This window comes from Cupressus sempervirens, chromosome 8, assembly GCF_028749045.1.
Source record: "Cupressus sempervirens isolate cs-2001-9-10 chromosome 8, ASM2874904v1, whole genome shotgun sequence".
Taxonomy (NCBI): Eukaryota; Viridiplantae; Streptophyta; class Pinopsida; order Cupressales; family Cupressaceae; genus Cupressus; species Cupressus sempervirens.
The window spans coordinates 5,160,404-5,179,234 of record NC_143125.1 but is presented as its reverse complement, the minus strand read 5'-3'; the positions used below and the strand labels follow the sequence as shown (position 1 = coordinate 5,179,234).

General features: G+C 39.7%; 1 protein-coding gene across 1 annotated transcript in view; it reads left to right on the top strand.

Annotated features, from left to right (window-relative positions):
• The first annotated feature begins 4,320 nt into the window (after positions 1-4,320).
• The window catches only part of LOC149541281 (piezo-type mechanosensitive ion channel component), a 288,359-nt gene continuing 273,848 nt past the window's right edge, over positions 4,321-18,831 (top strand). The window contains exon 1 of the mRNA XM_089796579.1: positions 4,321-4,731. Coding sequence (XP_089652705.1) covers positions 4,683-4,731 — 49 coding nt within the window. The 5' untranslated portion in view covers positions 4,321-4,682. The remainder of the gene's footprint in view (positions 4,732-18,831) is intronic.

Below are 18,831 nucleotides of genomic sequence, written 5' to 3'. Positions count from 1 at the left end.
TTCAACTGCTACTCATCATCGATCATCAAGTTTATAAAGTATTTATTGTGTGCTGAGTTACGATGTTTGAATTATCATAAACCCTTTTTGTTTGATATGGTGTCTATTTCTTCTATTGTTGTTGGGAAGGAAGGAAAAGATTTTTTAAATATTCAATTGATAAGAAATGAGATTAAACAACCACCCTTCTGAGATATTCTTGAGATTGCATACAAGAGAGATCCAATTGGTGCATTATCGATGATGGAGTGTTGAAGGAGTGTTGGAGGAGGAAAACAAGATTGTAGAGAGAAAAGGGTTAACCTGTGCCCTAGATTTTCCAAATGTATTCAAGATAGAATGGATTAAGATAGTGTTGAGCAGAATACATGATTACTTAGTATGGTTGGAAAATGAGCCTACCAAGATCACTAAAAGGATCATTCAACAAGTAACAGGGTAACCTACCCTAGACAGGCCCAAGACCATGTGAAGTGATGCAAAGGAAGTAATTTAGAAGAATATAGGGGTTGTATGGAACAAAAGAGGGATGACAATTGGCACAATTTTAGATCCCCTAATTGCATTTATAGTGAGAATTATTGCTCACAAGTTCTTTGAATCTAGCAGATTGAACAATGTGTCTTGTCTAGTTGTGGCTTTAGACTATAAGATAGTAAAGAAAGATCAGCCTTATGACCTTGTTGAGTTGCAACTCCAATAGTTATCAAAAAACTTGGGAGCCATAAGAAAGACTAAGAGTGCACAATGAAAATATGGTTCATTATTGGTTTGCATATTTTCTCTATGTGTAGAACACATTTCCTTCATTTGTTAAAGTTTCTTGGAAGATCAATTGGTCAATTGAAATTCAAATTGGAGAGTTCGTAGAGTAACTTGGAGACAATTTTGAATCAATCATGACAAGCTATTTTGAAGACTTTAAGAAATCTATGAAGTAGATACTACAGATACTAGTGTCATTAGTAGAGAAATAGTATGATGATGTTTGTTTTCTAGTTAATGCTAGTCATACTTATGTACAAGCAGTTGTCAGTTGTTCCTAGGGTTAGATGGCTAAGGCCATTGCCCTATGAAATCAATGTGAATGAGGCATCAAGAACCATTGTAGCTCTACTTGTAGAATAAGTTGATAAGAGTGCAACCTCATTTGACAACTATGAGGAAGCAAAATCTAGAATCATCAAAATCCAGAATCATGATCGATTTTGAAGACAACTTCTATGGTGAGAAAGAAGAACAAAATTGTGAAGAAGCTAAAAGAAATATTTGCCGAAGATGGAGAAGAAGAAGAAGATGATGATGATGATGATGAGATGAAGAGTATGAGCAACCATTTCAAGCCCCTCTTGCACTAACACAAGGTCAAGGAGAGGACCAAGAAGAAAAGGAAGTAGCATATGATGAAGGTGTCGAGGGAGAAGAAGCCAGTGAAGCACCTAAGCCTGCAGAGAGTCATTGGCAATCTTTCAAATGAGGTACATTTTGGGTACTACATGTTATGACATTCACTACACATCAGGGGATCCTCACATTGTTGGTTATACAGACTCATATTGGGTTGGTGATATTGATGATCAAAAGTCTACTTATGGATTAGTTTTGTTGTCTTGGTTTTATTCCTATCACATGGTCTTACAAGAAGTAGCATGCTCACACATTATCATCTATAGAGGCAAAATACAGGGCAATTGTGCTAGCTAGTTAGAAGGTTTTATGGCTTCAATAGTTGATGACAAAGTTTAGATTTCCTCCTGATAGTGCCACCTTTCTTTGGTGTGACAAGCAAAGTGCTATACACATTTCTCGCAACCCAGTTGAGCATTAGAGGACCAAGCACATTGAGCTTCACATGCACTTCATCAAGCATCTGATTCAGGATGACTCTCTTAGCTTGGAGAACATTCCCACTGTTGAGCAGATTGTAGACATCTTCGCTAAACCTTTTGCATCCTCGTGGTATCTTTAGCCAAGTTCTATGCTTAGGGTAAAGGAAGTTGTCCTTGGGGGGTCTCAATGACAAGTCCTTCCTTCCTTCTTTTCTATTTTTTAGCTTCTTCTATCTCTTAATGGAGTAGGGTTTTTCCCACGTGGTTTTCCCCATTCCTCCATTTTTTAGAGATTTGGTTGTGCTGGGTACTTCATTAGGCCATGTTGTTGGGACACATTTATGCTTTCAACATTGTAGTTTCCTTGCTTTTTCTGCATTGTTTGTAGCACATTGTTGATCATTTTAAGGGAGGGTGTTAGAGCAAAGGATTAATTTAAGTTCATTTATTAAATTACCTTTACTCCCTTCTTAAGATTTCACTTTATGCAAATGCATTTTCATTTAATAATTAAATATTAATTATTAAATGTCATTTACCTTTTAGGGTTTCTCTATTAGGGTTTTACGATCTCCTTTATTAGGATTGATCCATTGAATTTTCTATTATTGTTTTCAATCAAATAATATATTCTTCCATATTTTCAAAGCCAAACCTTTGCCTTCTCTTGTCTTTTTCTTCTCTATGACAGGTTCTTGCATGCAAGCACTTGTTCTACTAGATTAGTGGATTTGTTTTCATCAAATCCTTCAACATTCAATGCTAAGAAGTCAGATATAAAGATAAATATAACATTTCTCTTAAAGATGATGTTGATACAGAGGTTTGTGAGGATTAATTAGCTTGAGAAATTGTGATATTGCTATCAAGATTTAACTATGTGATTTTGAGTCAAACTCATTGACCCATGTTTCATGGGTAGTGATTCAACATGAATCCATCTCTCATGAGAATAAATGGAACACTTAGCACTCATTAGATCTAGGTGATGCTCACAAGGGTGAAGCACTGAGACTTCCCGGGAGGTCACCCAGGCCAGTATTGCTCCACTACGAAGTTTCTTCCATGGTGAAGGTTTTGCAAATGGGGTGGCAAGCTTTGGGTTTAACCATGGAAGAAACTCCGTAGTTAAGCGCGCTCAGGTTGGAGCAGTACTGGGCTAGGTGACCTCTCGGGAAGTCTTGGTGCTTCACCCTTGTGAGCATCACCTATATCCAATGAGTGCTAAGTGTTTCATTTATTCTCATGAGAGATGGATTCATGTTGAATCACTTCTCATGAAACATGGGTCAATGAGTTTGACTCAAAATCACATAGTTAAATCCTGATAGCAATATCACAATTTGACATGTGGAAATTATCTCCTACTTATCAATAGCTTGAGAACTTCATGAAGGTAGATAGGGTTGATATGAGTGATGAGAATGATTCCCATAAGCTTGTGGGAAGAAGAATTTCGTAGTAGATGATGGGGTTTTTTTCTAGAGCCGAAGGATTTGTTCAAGGTGGAGAGAAAATCTCTAACAAAAAGGGGAAAAAAATCCAAGTTGTACGATGGGTTTTAAGGGACATGTATATGTTTTGATCTTGTTTTTGACACTTAGTTGATAAACTTTGCCCCCAATTTTTTTAATGTATATTCTAGGTGATAAATTTTCTAGGGTTAGGACATAAGGTGCTCTTTTTTGTTTCATTACTTAATACTTTGGCTATATCAAGTCTATAAGCTAGAGAATTTTGATATAGGTTTCTTTAGCTATTAGCGATGAATATCATATATCTATTCTTTGCTCTTTTTTTCTCAAAAGTTCAACTATGGGGCATCTGAGTGATGTCAATTGACATTAGATACTCAATATACTATTATTATGATTATCTTTTTCCTTGTTAGCTTTTTATTTGAATCACAATTGTTGTTATTTTTGAGCTTCATAAAATGCGTTTAGCTACTAAAATAAATGAAACACAAGCAAATTTTACATTTATAATGAATTAGAATGATTGATCATGATTTTGGTAACTTTTGATAACATTGAAATGATGGATTGATGAATTTAGACACTATATGTATTATTTTCCTTTTGAATGATATTTGTCCTAAATTTACAAATGTAATAATAGATAGAGTCCCTAAAAGGTAGCGAATATATATATATATATATATAAACTAACTACACCTTTACCAATCAACAAATGTCTAAAAAACTATTTTTAAATTATAATTATTATAACGAATTTAAACTTTAATTTTGAAACTCTGTAAATCCGGATTTGTACGGATGAAACAAAAGGAGATCTAGCTAATTGATGCAAGCCTTCTAAGGGAGAATTGATACACTTGTTTTCCGCTTGGTAAGTTATCTGGCTGCTTAGCCATTTCCTTCTATTTTGAACTCATTTGCGTTTTTTCCCTTCTCGGTTTCCTTACTATTTATAGATTCCACAAACTATTTGACCTTCCTGAAAGCTATCATTATAAAAACATTAACTCGTTTCCATTGCTTCCATTTGTGGACATGGTTCCTGTAGTAGCTACTCGCCGACGTCATAAGTTTCCATGATCATCGTCTGGATTTTTCTTGCACGACATTCATACATTTTATCCGCCTAAGAGAATTAGCAAATTTAAGCAATCGAAGACAAACCAAATGTCACGCGATGTCGTTACGATTTCACCTCACTTAATGAAATCTTTTCTGACAAACCCTCGCAGAATCGGACATTTGTTATAGCTGCTCCAGCGCGACTAGAAATCGAATTGTTATTTCACAAGCAAGCGTATTATACAGCTGATCTCATGTTTCCTGGAACAAATTGGAGCTCGACTGCTGAACATTTGACTATCTACACAGAATGAGGGTGTCGGAGATAGGGGCGCTTGCCTCTGTGCTCCTTCTTACAGGTAACTTCACATGCCTATGAAAAACCGTGATTATTTAGGAAATAGTTTAGCCGAATTAATTTTCTGAACGGGTTTCCACCAGCTAGCTTGAATTCTGGAAGCTGAAACTCTCTTGATAATCTTCCTTTCTGCCATCTGTACTGTTGTAAAATACGCTTCCTGAGGAATTAGTACTCCATAAGTCGATTTGAGAATCAATCTTTAATAACATTTTTTTAAAAGAACCAAAGGGGTAAAAATTTATTGTATCAACAAAGAACGAGTGCAAAGAAGATATGAACCACCATACAACCGGCCCAAAGGTCAAACATCAATTAATAAACACCAGAACTTCCCACATAAGCACGTATGTCTTCCAGAAGAAGATCCTCCAGCGATCCAGAACACTCCCTTGACAGATGACTCCAATCCTGAACATCCCACACTCCCATGTTTTCAGCAGCCCATTTAGCCAATCTATCTTTTACCTTGTTCCGCTCCCTAGGGATGTGGCAAAAGGTAACACAATCCAAAGATCTACTCATCCTGATAATCGTTGACCATCTCCACTTATTGCCAACTCTTATCCTCAATCGCATCATTATACAGCATATCAATAACAAGTTGTGAATCAAACTCACAGATAACCTTCGTCCATCTCTGAGCACAACTCAACTCCAGGGCATACAGGATTGTCATAACTTCCGTAAAATTGTTAGTATGAGAGCCCTTATAAACTGAAAAGAAGAATTGGACCACCTCTAAGGAATTTCTACCAACTCTTCTGATCCTCACATGCCCAGGATAACCCCTAGAGGAACCATCAATATTAATCTTCAAGACCCCCTCACGAGGAGTCCAACAACCATCTCTACAGACCCTGCCTTTGCCATGAGACACCACCCAAGATGGGGACCACTGGTACTTGTAGCCCACCAGTCCTAACCTCTGTATAATTGTCAGGTCTCCCGGACACACACCACTTAGGTAACAAAGTTCCCGGAGGGCTACTACTAATTCGCATCCAAACCTGATGGCTCATCATTCTCTTATGCTGAAAAATCCATCTATTCTTTTCCAACCAAATTGGCCAGAGAATAAATGTAGGCCAATATTCCACATTGCATGCAGCCGGGGGGCCTGAGCAGCCGGGTACCCCAAGTTCTCAAAATTCCAACAAGGTAGAAACATGCAAGCAAGGCCTATTCCAAAGCCCCCTCCAACAATGCCATAATTCTCTTGAGTAGAGGCATAAGAAGAATATATGTGAAGAGGTCTCTTTGCAAGGCCTATTCCAAAGCACCCACCAACAATGCCACCAAAAAGTTCTGACAAGCTTTCTATAACCAGGGGCAGCATAAAATTTACCTTTCGGGTTAGGTCCCCAGGCAAGCTTATTTCTTTCCTCAGATGAACTGCACACTCTTCTAGCAAGGATGCCAACAATCTCCTGACATTCCTTCTCATAACCTCTTGGATGCCATTCATCTGGCCCTTTCCAACTGAAAATATCAACTTGTCTCAACTGGGAAGCTTTATTTCCTCCAGCTTAGTCTAACCAGCCTTCAGAATAATGTTACTCAATGGACGGAGAAAACTCAGAAAGAAGAGGTGGGAATCCATCCCACGAGTCTATCTAGAATAAAGCTTTAGAGCCTTCATTACAGATCTAAAAAAATCCTTGCTTTATCAGCATGGCCCCTTGTTTGAGGTTGTTCCAAATGACAAAGCCTTTACCCTCAAGAATGTATCTAGGTACATCCTTGTTGTCCACATTACCCAAGAACTTTATAGCGATGATTTTAGCTCAGTCTTGATCTTGACAACAACACCACCTCCAGTGCAATTTAGCAGCCAAGGCTTGATCCATTAGTCTAGTCTGTCTAAGCCCAAGGCCACCTTCATGCTTTGTTCTACACGCTAAGTCCCACTTAATCAAACTCTACTTCCTAGATAGCAAATTACCATCCCATAAGAACTGTCGGGACATGGAGTCAAATTCTTTAATGAAGATAGATGGAGCAGCCTGCACAAAGCACCTGCAAAGAGGAAGAGCTTGGATAATAGCCTTTAAAAGAGCGACTCTTCCAGTAGAAGATAGCCACTTATTTGTCCATTGGGAAATCTTTATGCAAAACTTATCTAAAACCTCCTACCAAAACCTTCTCGGTAGGAACCAACATTAATGGGAATACCAAGATAAACAAAAGGCAAGGCCTCTATCTGGAACCACAAAATTCTAGCAATTTCGATCTATATAGTCTTAGTAGTATTACAGATGGAGGACTTGTCTTCATTAATTCACCAGCCAGAAGCTGCCAAATAAATATCTAAAGCCCACCTGAAATTCTTTGTTTCACTAACTCTAGCAAGTCCCCTAAGAGTCGTGTCATGAACAAATTGTAAGTGAGTGTGAGAAGGAATACTATCATTCCAACTCTAACCTCCCTCACTCTGGCCTTGATGAATCTTTCCAAGCCTTCAACCATTAAAATAAAGGGATAAGGTGAAAGAGGATCCCCCTGCCGAAGACCATGAGAATCCCCAAAGAGATAAGAGGACTCGCTGTTAATGATAACAGAATAAGGCATAGAGGTAATGCAGCTCATGACCCATTCAATCCACTCCGAACCAAATCTGTAATAACCCTCCTCAAATCTGCTCTCAAAAATGCTGATGAAAGCTCAAGGAATTTCATCAAACAATTCACATGCAAGAGACGTATGACTGATATAGTATTTGAGCTGGCTTCAAATGACTTTTTTTTCAATTTGCATCAATGAGAATCTTGTGCTAGAAGACTACAATGGACTACACAATGACCTGACATGAGTGTGCTACTAATTTTGACAATATTCAGTGCATATATATGATCTAAGCATGAGAAATGAACACTTACAGCCAACTGACATTTTTACAAACAGTTGGTATGCAAACTAACTAGCTGATAAATAATGATATTAAATTGCTTAAATGACACCAGCAACTATTATCTTCTTTATTGCAATGAAATTACAATGCTCATGAAATATGGCCAAGACTTTGGCATTTACATGGATTACAAAATGATAATGCTGGTATAATGCACACTTACAGCTGAAAGCTTATAACACCCTAAAAAGCAATACTAACAAAGAACCTGGTTGTAGATCGCTGTAATAATTTCTTTCAATGCTGCCCTTTCTGCCTTGCTTTTTTCGAACTGCTTTTTTCGGCCTGCTTTTTCGGTTCTGCTTTTTCGGCCTGCTTTTTCGTACCCGCTTTTTGAGCTTGCTTTTTCGATTCCGCTTTTTTGGACTGCTTTTTTGTATCCACTTTTTCAGATTGCTATTATGTTGAATCTCAAGACCATATCTTTCAATGGCGTCAAGATTTTCAGCTTGAAGGGATTTCATCCTTCAAACTATTGAGATATAATCTCCAGAAAATTCCCCAATTTCTTTGATATTTTCAAGCATGAATAAATGAGAGCTATCCTCTTTCTTTTATTTACTTCCTCACTTGCTCCACGCTTCCGTCTTGCCAATGTGGGATAATACATGAGTTTTAATATTACTTCTTTTTTTTCTTTTTACAAAGTCCATGTATGTACTCAAAGGGGGACTCTTGATTTTTTATAAAGTGACTTTATGAAACATTATAATATTTAATTTAAATAGTCCCTTTACCGTTGTAACTTCAAACATTAAAATAATATACCAAATAAACTTGAAATACCACATATAATAGCTCATCAAAAAGAGCCCAACAAAACGCATCTCATCCTGTCACTGAAAATTGAAGGCACTGCATCCCCCTATTGGCTTACTAAAAATAGTAAGTCTTTCTGAAAACCCAACAAATGAACTCCGTTTGGCCTGTAATTAAATTTGACTAGGCCAAATAACCTCAGGATCCCTTTTGAAGTCCTAGTTAGCCCTCGGGACCATATAAGAATGGGCTAACGACAACATACCTCCAAACTGGCTAAGTGGGGGACATTACAGTCCGCCCCTCTTGAAATTGCTTGTCCCCAAGCAATCTCAACTCAAGATGCTGAATAATCTCCTCTGCCTTCCATGTCGCATCCTTAATTGGTAGGTTCCTCCATTTTACTAGGTACTCCCTGATAGTCCGCTTGCGAAGCACCCTCTCCCTGGAGTCAAGTATAGCCTCGGGAATCAAGATAAGCTTTCTCTCATCATCGAGAGGTGGCAATACTACTGAAGGCACCACATTATGCCCCAATGCCTTCTTAAGGCGTGATACATGGAACACATTATGCACTTTACTGTCTGCAGGCAGCTCCAACTCATAAGCTACCTCACCCACTCTCTTGATTACTTTGAATGGTCCATAGTAGCGTGGTTTCAATTTCTCTGCTCCACTCCTCTTGAGAGAGGACTGTCTATACGGCTGTAACATGAGGTACACATGTCTCCTACCTCGAAAGATCTCTCAACCCTGTGCTGATCAGCATATTGCTTCTCTTGATTTTGTGCCCTTTGCAAATTTTCCTTCAAGGATCGCATAATGTCCTGACACTCTTGCAATATATCCTTGGCCTTAGGCACCCTACTGTCCCCAAATAACAAATCCAGAAAATTAGGATCATCATACCCGTACAGTGCCATGAAAGGGGACATTTGAATAGACATATGGAAAGAGGTATTGTAGCAGTACTCCCCTAGATACAGCCATTTCACCCAAGCCTTCTGCTCTCCTGCAATGTAGCTTCGAAGGTACCCCTCAACCCATTTATTTACTATCTCTATCTGCCCATCAGTTTGGGGGTGGTAACTGGTACTCGGAGTTAGCTCTGTTCCACACAACCTGAACAACTCCTGCCAAAAGTGGCTCATAAACCTACTATCCCTGTCGCTGACTATGTTCCGTGGCATCCCATGTAATCTAAATACCTCTCGAAAGAATAGCTCTGTTGTCTGTACTGCTGAATATGTGGACGAAATCGCAAAGAAATGTGCAAATTTCGTCAATGTGTCTACCACAACAAAAATACAATCCCGACCTTGTACCTTGGGGAGGCCTGTAATGAAATCCATGGAAATGCTATTCCACTTCTTCTCTGGTATGGGTAGGGGCTGTAGTAAACCACCTGGAAAGGAATGTTCCTGTTTGTTCTGCTGACATACTGGGCACTCCCTAACAAATTGAAGCACCTCTGTTTTGAGTCCTTTCCAATTGAAGTGCTCTCTCACCTGCCGATATGTCTTAAAGAATCCGGGATGTCCTGCCAATGGTGAATCATGAAATGCCCTCAAAATCTTTTGCTTCATAGAAGACTCGGGTACTAAATAAATCCTTTCCTTGTAGATGATCAAATCATTTACAACAGTGTATCGACTATCCTGAATAGTTCCTTCAATAACACTAGATGCCCAACTATCCTTGGCATACTTTGCCAAGATCAACTCTCTCCAATTGTCCATGACTATCCCAACAGCAAGCAAATGAGGCCTTCTGGATAAAGCATTTGCGACGATATTTTTCTTCCCTTTGATATAAACTATGTCAAAATCATAAGCTTGTAACTTACTCACCCATTTTTGTTGCCTGTCATTGAGATCCTTCTGTCCAAGGAAATGTTTCAAGCTGTTATGATCTGTTTTTACTGTGAATCGGCTCCCTGCTAAGTATTGCCTGAACTTAGCTAGCGCGTGCATGATTGCTAGCATTTCTTTGTCATAGATGCTGTAAGTTCTCTCAACACCTCGTAATTTCCTGCTCTCACATGCGATGGGATGTTTGTCCTGCATGAGGACAGCTCCTACGCCCTCTCCTGAGGCATCACACTGCAACTCAAAAGGCCTGGTGAAATCTGGAATTGCTAAAACAGGGCATGTACTCATCAGCTCCTTGAACCTGTCAAAACAATCCTGAGCCTTCTTTGACCACTTGAAATTGTCTCTCCGTGTCAAATCTGTAAGTGGTGCTGCTATCTGTGAAAATCCTTTCACAAATCTGCGGTAGAACCCGCAAAGCCCAAGAAATCCCTTGAGTTGCGAAGTGTTCCTCGACGGTGGCCAATCCAGAATGGCCCTGATCTTGTCTGGGTCAACCTGAACACTTCCTGCACTAATAATATGCCCTAGATAGAGCAACTCTGTCATCCCGAACTCGCATTTACTCATCTTGGCATATAATGACTCCCTCTCTAGAATGCTGAGCACTGCATCAATATGCTTCAAATGTTCCTCCCAAGTACGGCTGTATATTAGTATATCATCAAAAAAAATCAACATAAACTTCCTCAACTGATCTCTGAATACTCTATTCATACAGGATTGGAAAGTGGCGGGGGCATTAGTCAACCCAAAGGGCATGACTAAGAACTCAAAATGTCCATAGTGGCATCTAAAAGCTGTCTTCTCCACATCCACCTCTCTAACCCGTATTTGGTGGTATCCGGATCTCAAATCAATCTTAGAGAAGTAGCAGGCATCGTGCAATTCATCAATAAGCTCATTGATGCGCGGAATAGGGTATCGGTTCTTGATTGTCTTCTTGTTTAGTTCCCTATAATCAATGCACATCCTCATTGTACCATCCTTCTTCTTCACCAATACTACTGAAGAAACGAAAGGACTCTTGCTTGGTCATATGTGCCCCATGTCAATCAATTCCTTGATTGCCTTTTCTATTTCATCTTTATATCTCTTTGGATGGCGGTAGGGTGTGATGATGACTGGCTTAGCCCCTTCCTCTAACTCAATAACATGCTCAATTCCCCTATCCGGGGGTCTCCCTGGAGGTATCTCACCAAACACCTTAGTATGTTTGGTTATTATTTTTTGTACATCAAGGGGATACTCCTGTTTATGTTGCTCTGTCACCTCAGGCATTACTCTGAACTCTGCTGTCCACTGCACCTGGTCGTGTCTGAAGAAACTCCGCATCCGCTTGAGTGACACCACTCGTAGTCTCCCATCTGACAAACCTCTGAGTACTATCTTCTTACCATTTGCCTCAAACCTCATTTCCATTTTCTGGAGGTTAAATGTAAACTCTTCTAGAGATTTCATCCAATTCATCCCAAGCACCATATCCTGATCACCAATGTTGACAACAAAGAAATCTCCCACCATGTCATAATCTCCCAAACGAAGCTGCAAGTTGGAGATTTTCTTGGTACAATCGATTTTGAAGCCGTCGGCAACCATCACCTTAAATCCCCTATGCTCTTCTGTATGTAGCCCTCTGCGTGTCACAAACTTTTCATCAATGAAGTTATGTGTTGCCCATGTATCAATGAGTGCCACAAATCTTTTCCATCCAAAGTTCCCCTAACTCTGAAAGTGACGGCCTCCTGTATACTGGACAACTGAGCTATCGTGCTATCACTATGTGCTTCCTCATGTGAAGAATTATCATCTCCATTTGATTCTAATGACTGCTCTGAATCTCCATCCACTGACTCTTCAGCTGAAAAGTACTCCATCTGCTTGGCTTTTGCTTTCAATGGACACTTATGTGACAAATCCCAAGGTTCCCTGCAATGAAAACAAAACTTCTTCTTCCTGAGATCATTAAGTGTCTCATTGTCCAACCTCTTACTTTCCTCCTTAGGTGGCTGACGCTCTCTACGAAAAGGTTTACTGTCCTTATCTTTCCTCGAAGGGAAACTCTTTGCCTGGAATTTATTTTTAGAAGCTGAAGAAGAATCCATGTCACGAGCTTTCTTAATGGCTTCCTGCAAAGTGGGAGGGTTGAGAGCTTTAATCCACCCTCTCAACGGATCAGCTAACCCATCCATAAATAGAACTAGTATCCTCCGTTCAGATACATCTGTTACTAACACTGCAAGTTTCTGAAATTCTGAAATGTATGTTTCCAATGATCCCCATTGTTTAAGCTGAGCTAACTCCTTGAAATGTAGTTTTGGATCCTTCCTATCAAAACGTTCAATCAGTCTCTCCGTAAACTCCACATATGAGGTAATGTGTGCATGACCCATAGTGACCATACTATGATGCCACCACTCGTGTGCTAACCTATCCAGATGAATTGCTGCATACTTAATAGCTTCTTCCTCAGGCATAGGGTTCAATTGAAAGTATGTATCAAGCTTTTGAACCCAAGCTCTCGCTGTAGACTTCCCCGAGCCATCATAATATGGTAACTGAAGTTTCCTTACTTTCTTCCATAGCTCATAGCTCTGGTTCCTGTCATGTCCACGTGGCATATGTTTCATCCGCACATCCATATACTTCCTAAAGGTAATTGCAGCAGTAAAATCTGGACCTCCGGCTTCCCAATCTCTTCTCAACTGGTCCTGTATATCAGTGATCTGGGGCTCTGGTACGGGCTGCTCTGGGGCTCTAGGAGGAAATGTGGGAATCATGGGCCTTGAACTCACTGTCCTAGCTTGCTGGGGTGTATGACCGAAATTGTTCCCAACTTGTTCACCTCCATTATGTTTCCCATCCTGATTATTCCCATTCTGATTGTTACCATTTTGATTATTACCATTCTGATTATTTCCTCCACCCATGTTAGCATTCAACCCCATTTGATGAGCCATCATCTGCATCATAAGCTCCATTCTCTGATTTTTTTCCTGTGCCCTCTGTTCTGCTAATCGCTGTCCCTGTGCCAAGGTCTCTAATAACTGTAAGAATCTTTCCTCTCCAGGATCTCGAGCATTCGTGTCTCCCATATTGCCGTCTTGATCAAAGAATACCTCTTCTGTGTCTGTATGATTGGATTCTATGTCCACTTGCACGGATGAACTAGACTGTTTGCTCTGCAGGTCTGAAATCCTATTTTGTCTTGCTTTGGTATTGCGGAAATTATAAGGCCCTTGTCGCATGCTCAAACATAAATGCTCTGATTTTAGTGTTTTGACATTTCGTCAAACACTTTCCCCTCTATCTGGCTGTTCCAAATTTCCTATAAGACCTCCACATGATGGCAGGACTTGTAGCTCTGATACCACTGTAATAACCCTCCTCAAATCTGCTCTCAAAAATGCTGATGAAAGCTCAAGGAATTTCATCAAACAATTCACATGCAAGAGACGTATGACTGATATAGTATTTCAGCTGGCTTCAAATGACTTTTTCTTCAATTTGCATTAATGAGAATCTTGTGCTAGAAGACTACAATGGACTACACAATGACCTAATATGAGTGTGCTATTAATTTTGACAATATTCAGTGCATATATATGATCTAAGCATGAGAAATGAACACTTACAGCCAACTGGCATTTTTACAAACAGTTGGTATGCAAACTAACTAGCTGATAAATAATGATATTAAATTGCTTAAATGACACCAGCAACTATTATCTTCTTTATTGCAATGAAAATTACAATGCTCATGAAATATGGCCAAGACTTTGGCATTTACATGGATTACAAAATGATAATGCTGGTATAATGCACACTTACAGCTGAAAGCTTATAACACCCTAAAAAGCAATACTAACAAAGAACCTGGTTGTAGATCGCTGTAATAATTTCCTTTAATGCTGCCCTTTCTGCTTTGCTTTTTTCGAACTGCTTTTTTCGGCTTGCTTTTTCGGTTCTGCTTTTTCGGACCCGCTTTTTCAGCTTGCTTTTTCGGTTCTGCTTTTTCAGACTGCTTTTTCGTATCCGCTTTTTCAGATTGCTACTATGTTGAATCTCAAGACCATATCTTTCAATGGCGTCAAGATTTTCAGCTTGAAGGGATTTTGTCCTTCAAACTATTGAGATATAATCTCCAGAAAATTCTCCAATTTCTTTGATATTTCCAAGCATGAATAAATGAGAGCTATCCTCTTTCTTTTATTTACTTCCTCACTTGCTCTACGCTTCCGTCTTGCCAATGTGGGATAATACATGAGTTTTAATATTACTTTTTTTTTTCTTTTTACAAAGTCCAAGTATGTACTCAAAGGGGGACTCTTGATTTTTTATAAAGTGACTTTATGAAACATTATAATATTTAATTTAAATAGTCACTTTACCGTTGTAACTTCAAACATTAAAATAATATACCAAATAAACTCGAAATCCCACATATAATAGCTCATCAAAAAGAGCCCAACAAAACGCATCTCATCCTGTCATTGAAAATTGAAGGCACTGCATCCCCTTATTGACTTACTAAAAATAGTAAGTCTTTCTGAAAACCCAACAAATGAACTCCGTTTGGCCTGTAATTAAATTTGACTAGGCCAAATAACCTCAGGATCCCTTTTGAAGTCTTAGTTAGCCCTCGGGACCATACAAGAATGGGCTAACGACAACATACCTCCAAACTGGCTAAGTGGGGGACATTACAAAATCCAAAAGCTTTTAACATCTTCGTCAGGAAGGGCCACTGGACTCTGCCATAAGCTTTAGCCATATCCGGCTTGATAAACATGACTTTGTTCGTAGACATATGCATAGATGAATAGTTTCAATAGAAACCACAATTCTATCTAAGATCTGCCTACCAACAACAAATCCCCCTTGCTCCTTAGAAATTAAGGATCCAGCCAAGGCTTGAGTCTCTCAACTATCAACTTAGTAATGATTTTGTAGACAACATTACAGAGAGCAACTGGTCTAAAGATGCATAAAGAATCAACCCTCCCCTTTTTGGAATAAGAATCAAGAGTGTAGAATTCAAAGCTTTCAACATTTGCCTATTTCTTTGGGACTCCCACACCAGTTCCTGGAGATCCATCCTAACAATATCCCAAAATTCCTGATAAAATTCAATCATGAAGCCATCCAGTCTAGGGGCCTTACTTTTCTTCATCTTAAAAACAATTCCCTTAAGCTCCTCTAAAGTAATGAGCTTAATGAGCAAATCATTCATGTCATTATTGACCAAGGAAGGAATGCAATCAAGAATTAGCTCCTCTATACTAGCTCTTGATCAGCTTCAGTAAACAAATTTGAGAAGTATTGCACAATCTCCCTAGAAATTGGATTGAAAGAAAATGAATTATGACCCTGAGAGGATTCAAGTGAGGAAATGAAATTACTCTGTCCCCTACATTAAACTGAGTTGCTGAAAAAAAAAGTGTTTCTGTCCCTCTCTTGAAGCCAGTCAATATGTAATTTCTGTTTCCAAAAGATATCTTCCCAAAGTTTCCACTCCTCGAGATCCTTAACAACTTCTGTCTCTAATTGAAGTACTCCTCAGTTAACCCCTCGTCTCTAATCTTACGAGTGAAATAAAAAAATAAAATTAATATGGGTGAAATTAAAAATTAATTATGAGAGTAATAGCATCACACGAAGTCTGAAGGAATATAAAAGATTTGGAAAGAATACAAAAGAGTAGCTCAATTCCCTAAAAGATTTGAGGAGATAAATTGTGTTGGCAATACAGTTAGTTTTAAACCTATGCCCTGTGATAGTATCCCACACTGTGGTTTCTCCAAAACACGTAGTGGCAAAAGTAATCAGCGTAGGGGGGTCAGAAATGGCTTTAATGAATGGAACGGGGCTATTTAACTGCAGTTTATAAGTTCAGGCATATCTAGGAAAGTGATTGAGAGTGACAAACTTGAGAAAACAGTTTCCAACAAACATGTTACTTATGATAGTTATTTAAAAAAGGCAGATGAGTTATCAAGACTTCTAAAAGATGCCAATGGTGATATGTGCTGCCAGCGTGATTATTTTGAAATAGTTGTGGTATGATAATGTCACGTATTGACTTCGCCAAAACTTTAGTGATGTCAGTTTTATGAGTCTTGGCAGTCTATAAGGGGCTTAAACAAATACATAGAGGTGTTACACTTTCAAGATGATTTTCCAGAGTGTTATGTAACAACTTAACAACGTGGACATCCCAAGGAAAATGGTGGGAATTTGTGACAGATATGAGAAATGGTGCGTGCTGCTACTAGGGCCATTGAGGTGAATACCGAAGATACTAGTGGTACTTGCAACAAAGTCTTAAAGTATGTAGAAGATTCCTCACAAGGTCATGCAATCAAAGATGTTTTTCCCGAGAAAGATGTTTTGCGAGATTTGCCAGATAGGGGGTCATGCAATCAAAGACTGCCCTTATAACCTAAAAACAAGGAACCCCCAGATATTGTTTGCTGGAGAACAGTCTACACCACCAGCAACTCCCCCAAAGAACAATAATGCAAAAGCTTCACCAGGGGGGTACAAGAATAACCATAGAGGCAGTGCCAATTGTAGTAATAACAATAGCAACACCAACACACCCTGACAGGCAATCCTATGTGATTCTAGAGGATAGTCCATGATCCAATGCCGGAGATGCAACGAATGGGGCCATTTTGATCGAGAATGTCAAAATGGAGGGGGACAAAATGGAGGAATGCTCTGCAAATGGTGTGGGCTGGGCAACCATGAGGATACAAATTGCCCAAGGCAAAAAGGTGTGAACATGCTGGATATTGCAAGATCAGAAAGTGAGGTACTTGCAATAACAAGGATGCAAGCCAAGAAAGCCATGTACCCAGAGGTGACTGTGGCAAAAGCAAGATTTGAGGAGGCAAAGCAGAACATCCAAAATGAGTTGAGAGGGGAAACAACAGCTAAGCCAGCCAAGACCTTTAGGGGCAAGGGGGTACCTAACATCATAAGGAAAGTATTAGAAACTACCATCCGGTCTTCGTTGGGGAATTACTGGATACACTACCCCAGTTACAAGTTGTATTGACACAAGGAACGCTACTAACTCAACAGGATCCCCGAGGGGAACTAGAAACAGTGGAACAAGGGGAACTAGAAGCAGTAGAGTGGCTAGAAAAAGAAGAAACTTCAGCGGAAAAGGAAGAAAATACCTTATTTACAATAGGTCTAGGGAGAGCGCTAGCAGTGGTAGAGATGGAGATCATGGGGTACAAACTCTCAAACACAATAATTGATGGAGGCTCCAGGGTGAATGTTCTATCGGAAGATACTTGGAAGGCGATTGGGGAACCTACCTTGTGGCCGCACAAATTCCAGCGCGTAGGAGCAGATCAGCATGGCATCAAACCAATTGGCACCTTGATAGGGCAAAAGGTAATAATAGGAACCCAACAATTTGTTTTAGACTTTGTGGTTATTACCTTGGAGAAGAAAGGATATGATGCTTTATTAGGGAGAGGATGGCTAGTAGTAGCAAAGGCCAATCACAATTGGAAACAAAACACCTTCTCTATTGAATCGAAAGGAAGGAAGTACACTATAGATCTCAAGAACCAGTCAATAAGTGAGGACTTGGCATCTGACTCCGAAGAAGAAGAATATGAAGGGATGAAACCTGATGAGGAGGGAGTACTCAGGTTAGGAGAGTACTTGGAGGATGACATAGACTCCCTTAAGGGTTTATTTCACTGGCAGATGGGAGATTATGAAGTCTTCCAAGCAGATTGCAACATGTTACAAATACAAGAATCAAAGGAAGGCGAGTACAAGTACAGTGTAGGGGATTTTGGATGTACGACGTACATAGCAAGGCGACATACGGGGTGTTTGGATAGCGAAGTAAGGCGACATACGGCCTATCAGATCGTACGAAAGTGACAATGTTACAGTTGTATGTGGGATCAACCATACGGAGGACAGAAGTGGTGTACCTTACAGAACCTAGTGTACGGACAAATTTTTGACGTACCCGTACGGAATCCAACATGTGGAGGACAAGGTTGTGGTGCCGTACAGAACCCAATGTACGGAGGGTAGAATTGGTGTGCTGTACAAAACGCAGCATACAGAGGATTAGCATATGGAAGCCCACTTGCAAACGGTGTACGGGTGCCAACTTTGCAGCGTACGAGGGACAGTGTATGAGTGGCATCCAGCCGTATGGGAGATTTCCATACGGACTTGCACAAAGCTAAGTTGTGTACGGCTGCCGTACGACAACAGGGATACCAACATATCAGTGTACGGTCTGATCAAACATACTCTTTACAAATTCTGCCAACCAAGGAGAACATTCTACTTGTACGGGAATTGTATGGTTATTTTTTCAAGACGTGGCAAATAGTTCTTTGGGGTGGTCATCGGAGATATCTCAGCACACGCTGGCAGATTGTAGATTGGACATATCCCTCCGACATGATGAAGTTAAGTATGGGGAATTCTAGTTGGGGCCACGTTGTTGATTCCATAGGTACCAAAGCTGCTGCCTTACAGGCAAGAACTTAGAAGTCAGTCATGGCACAGG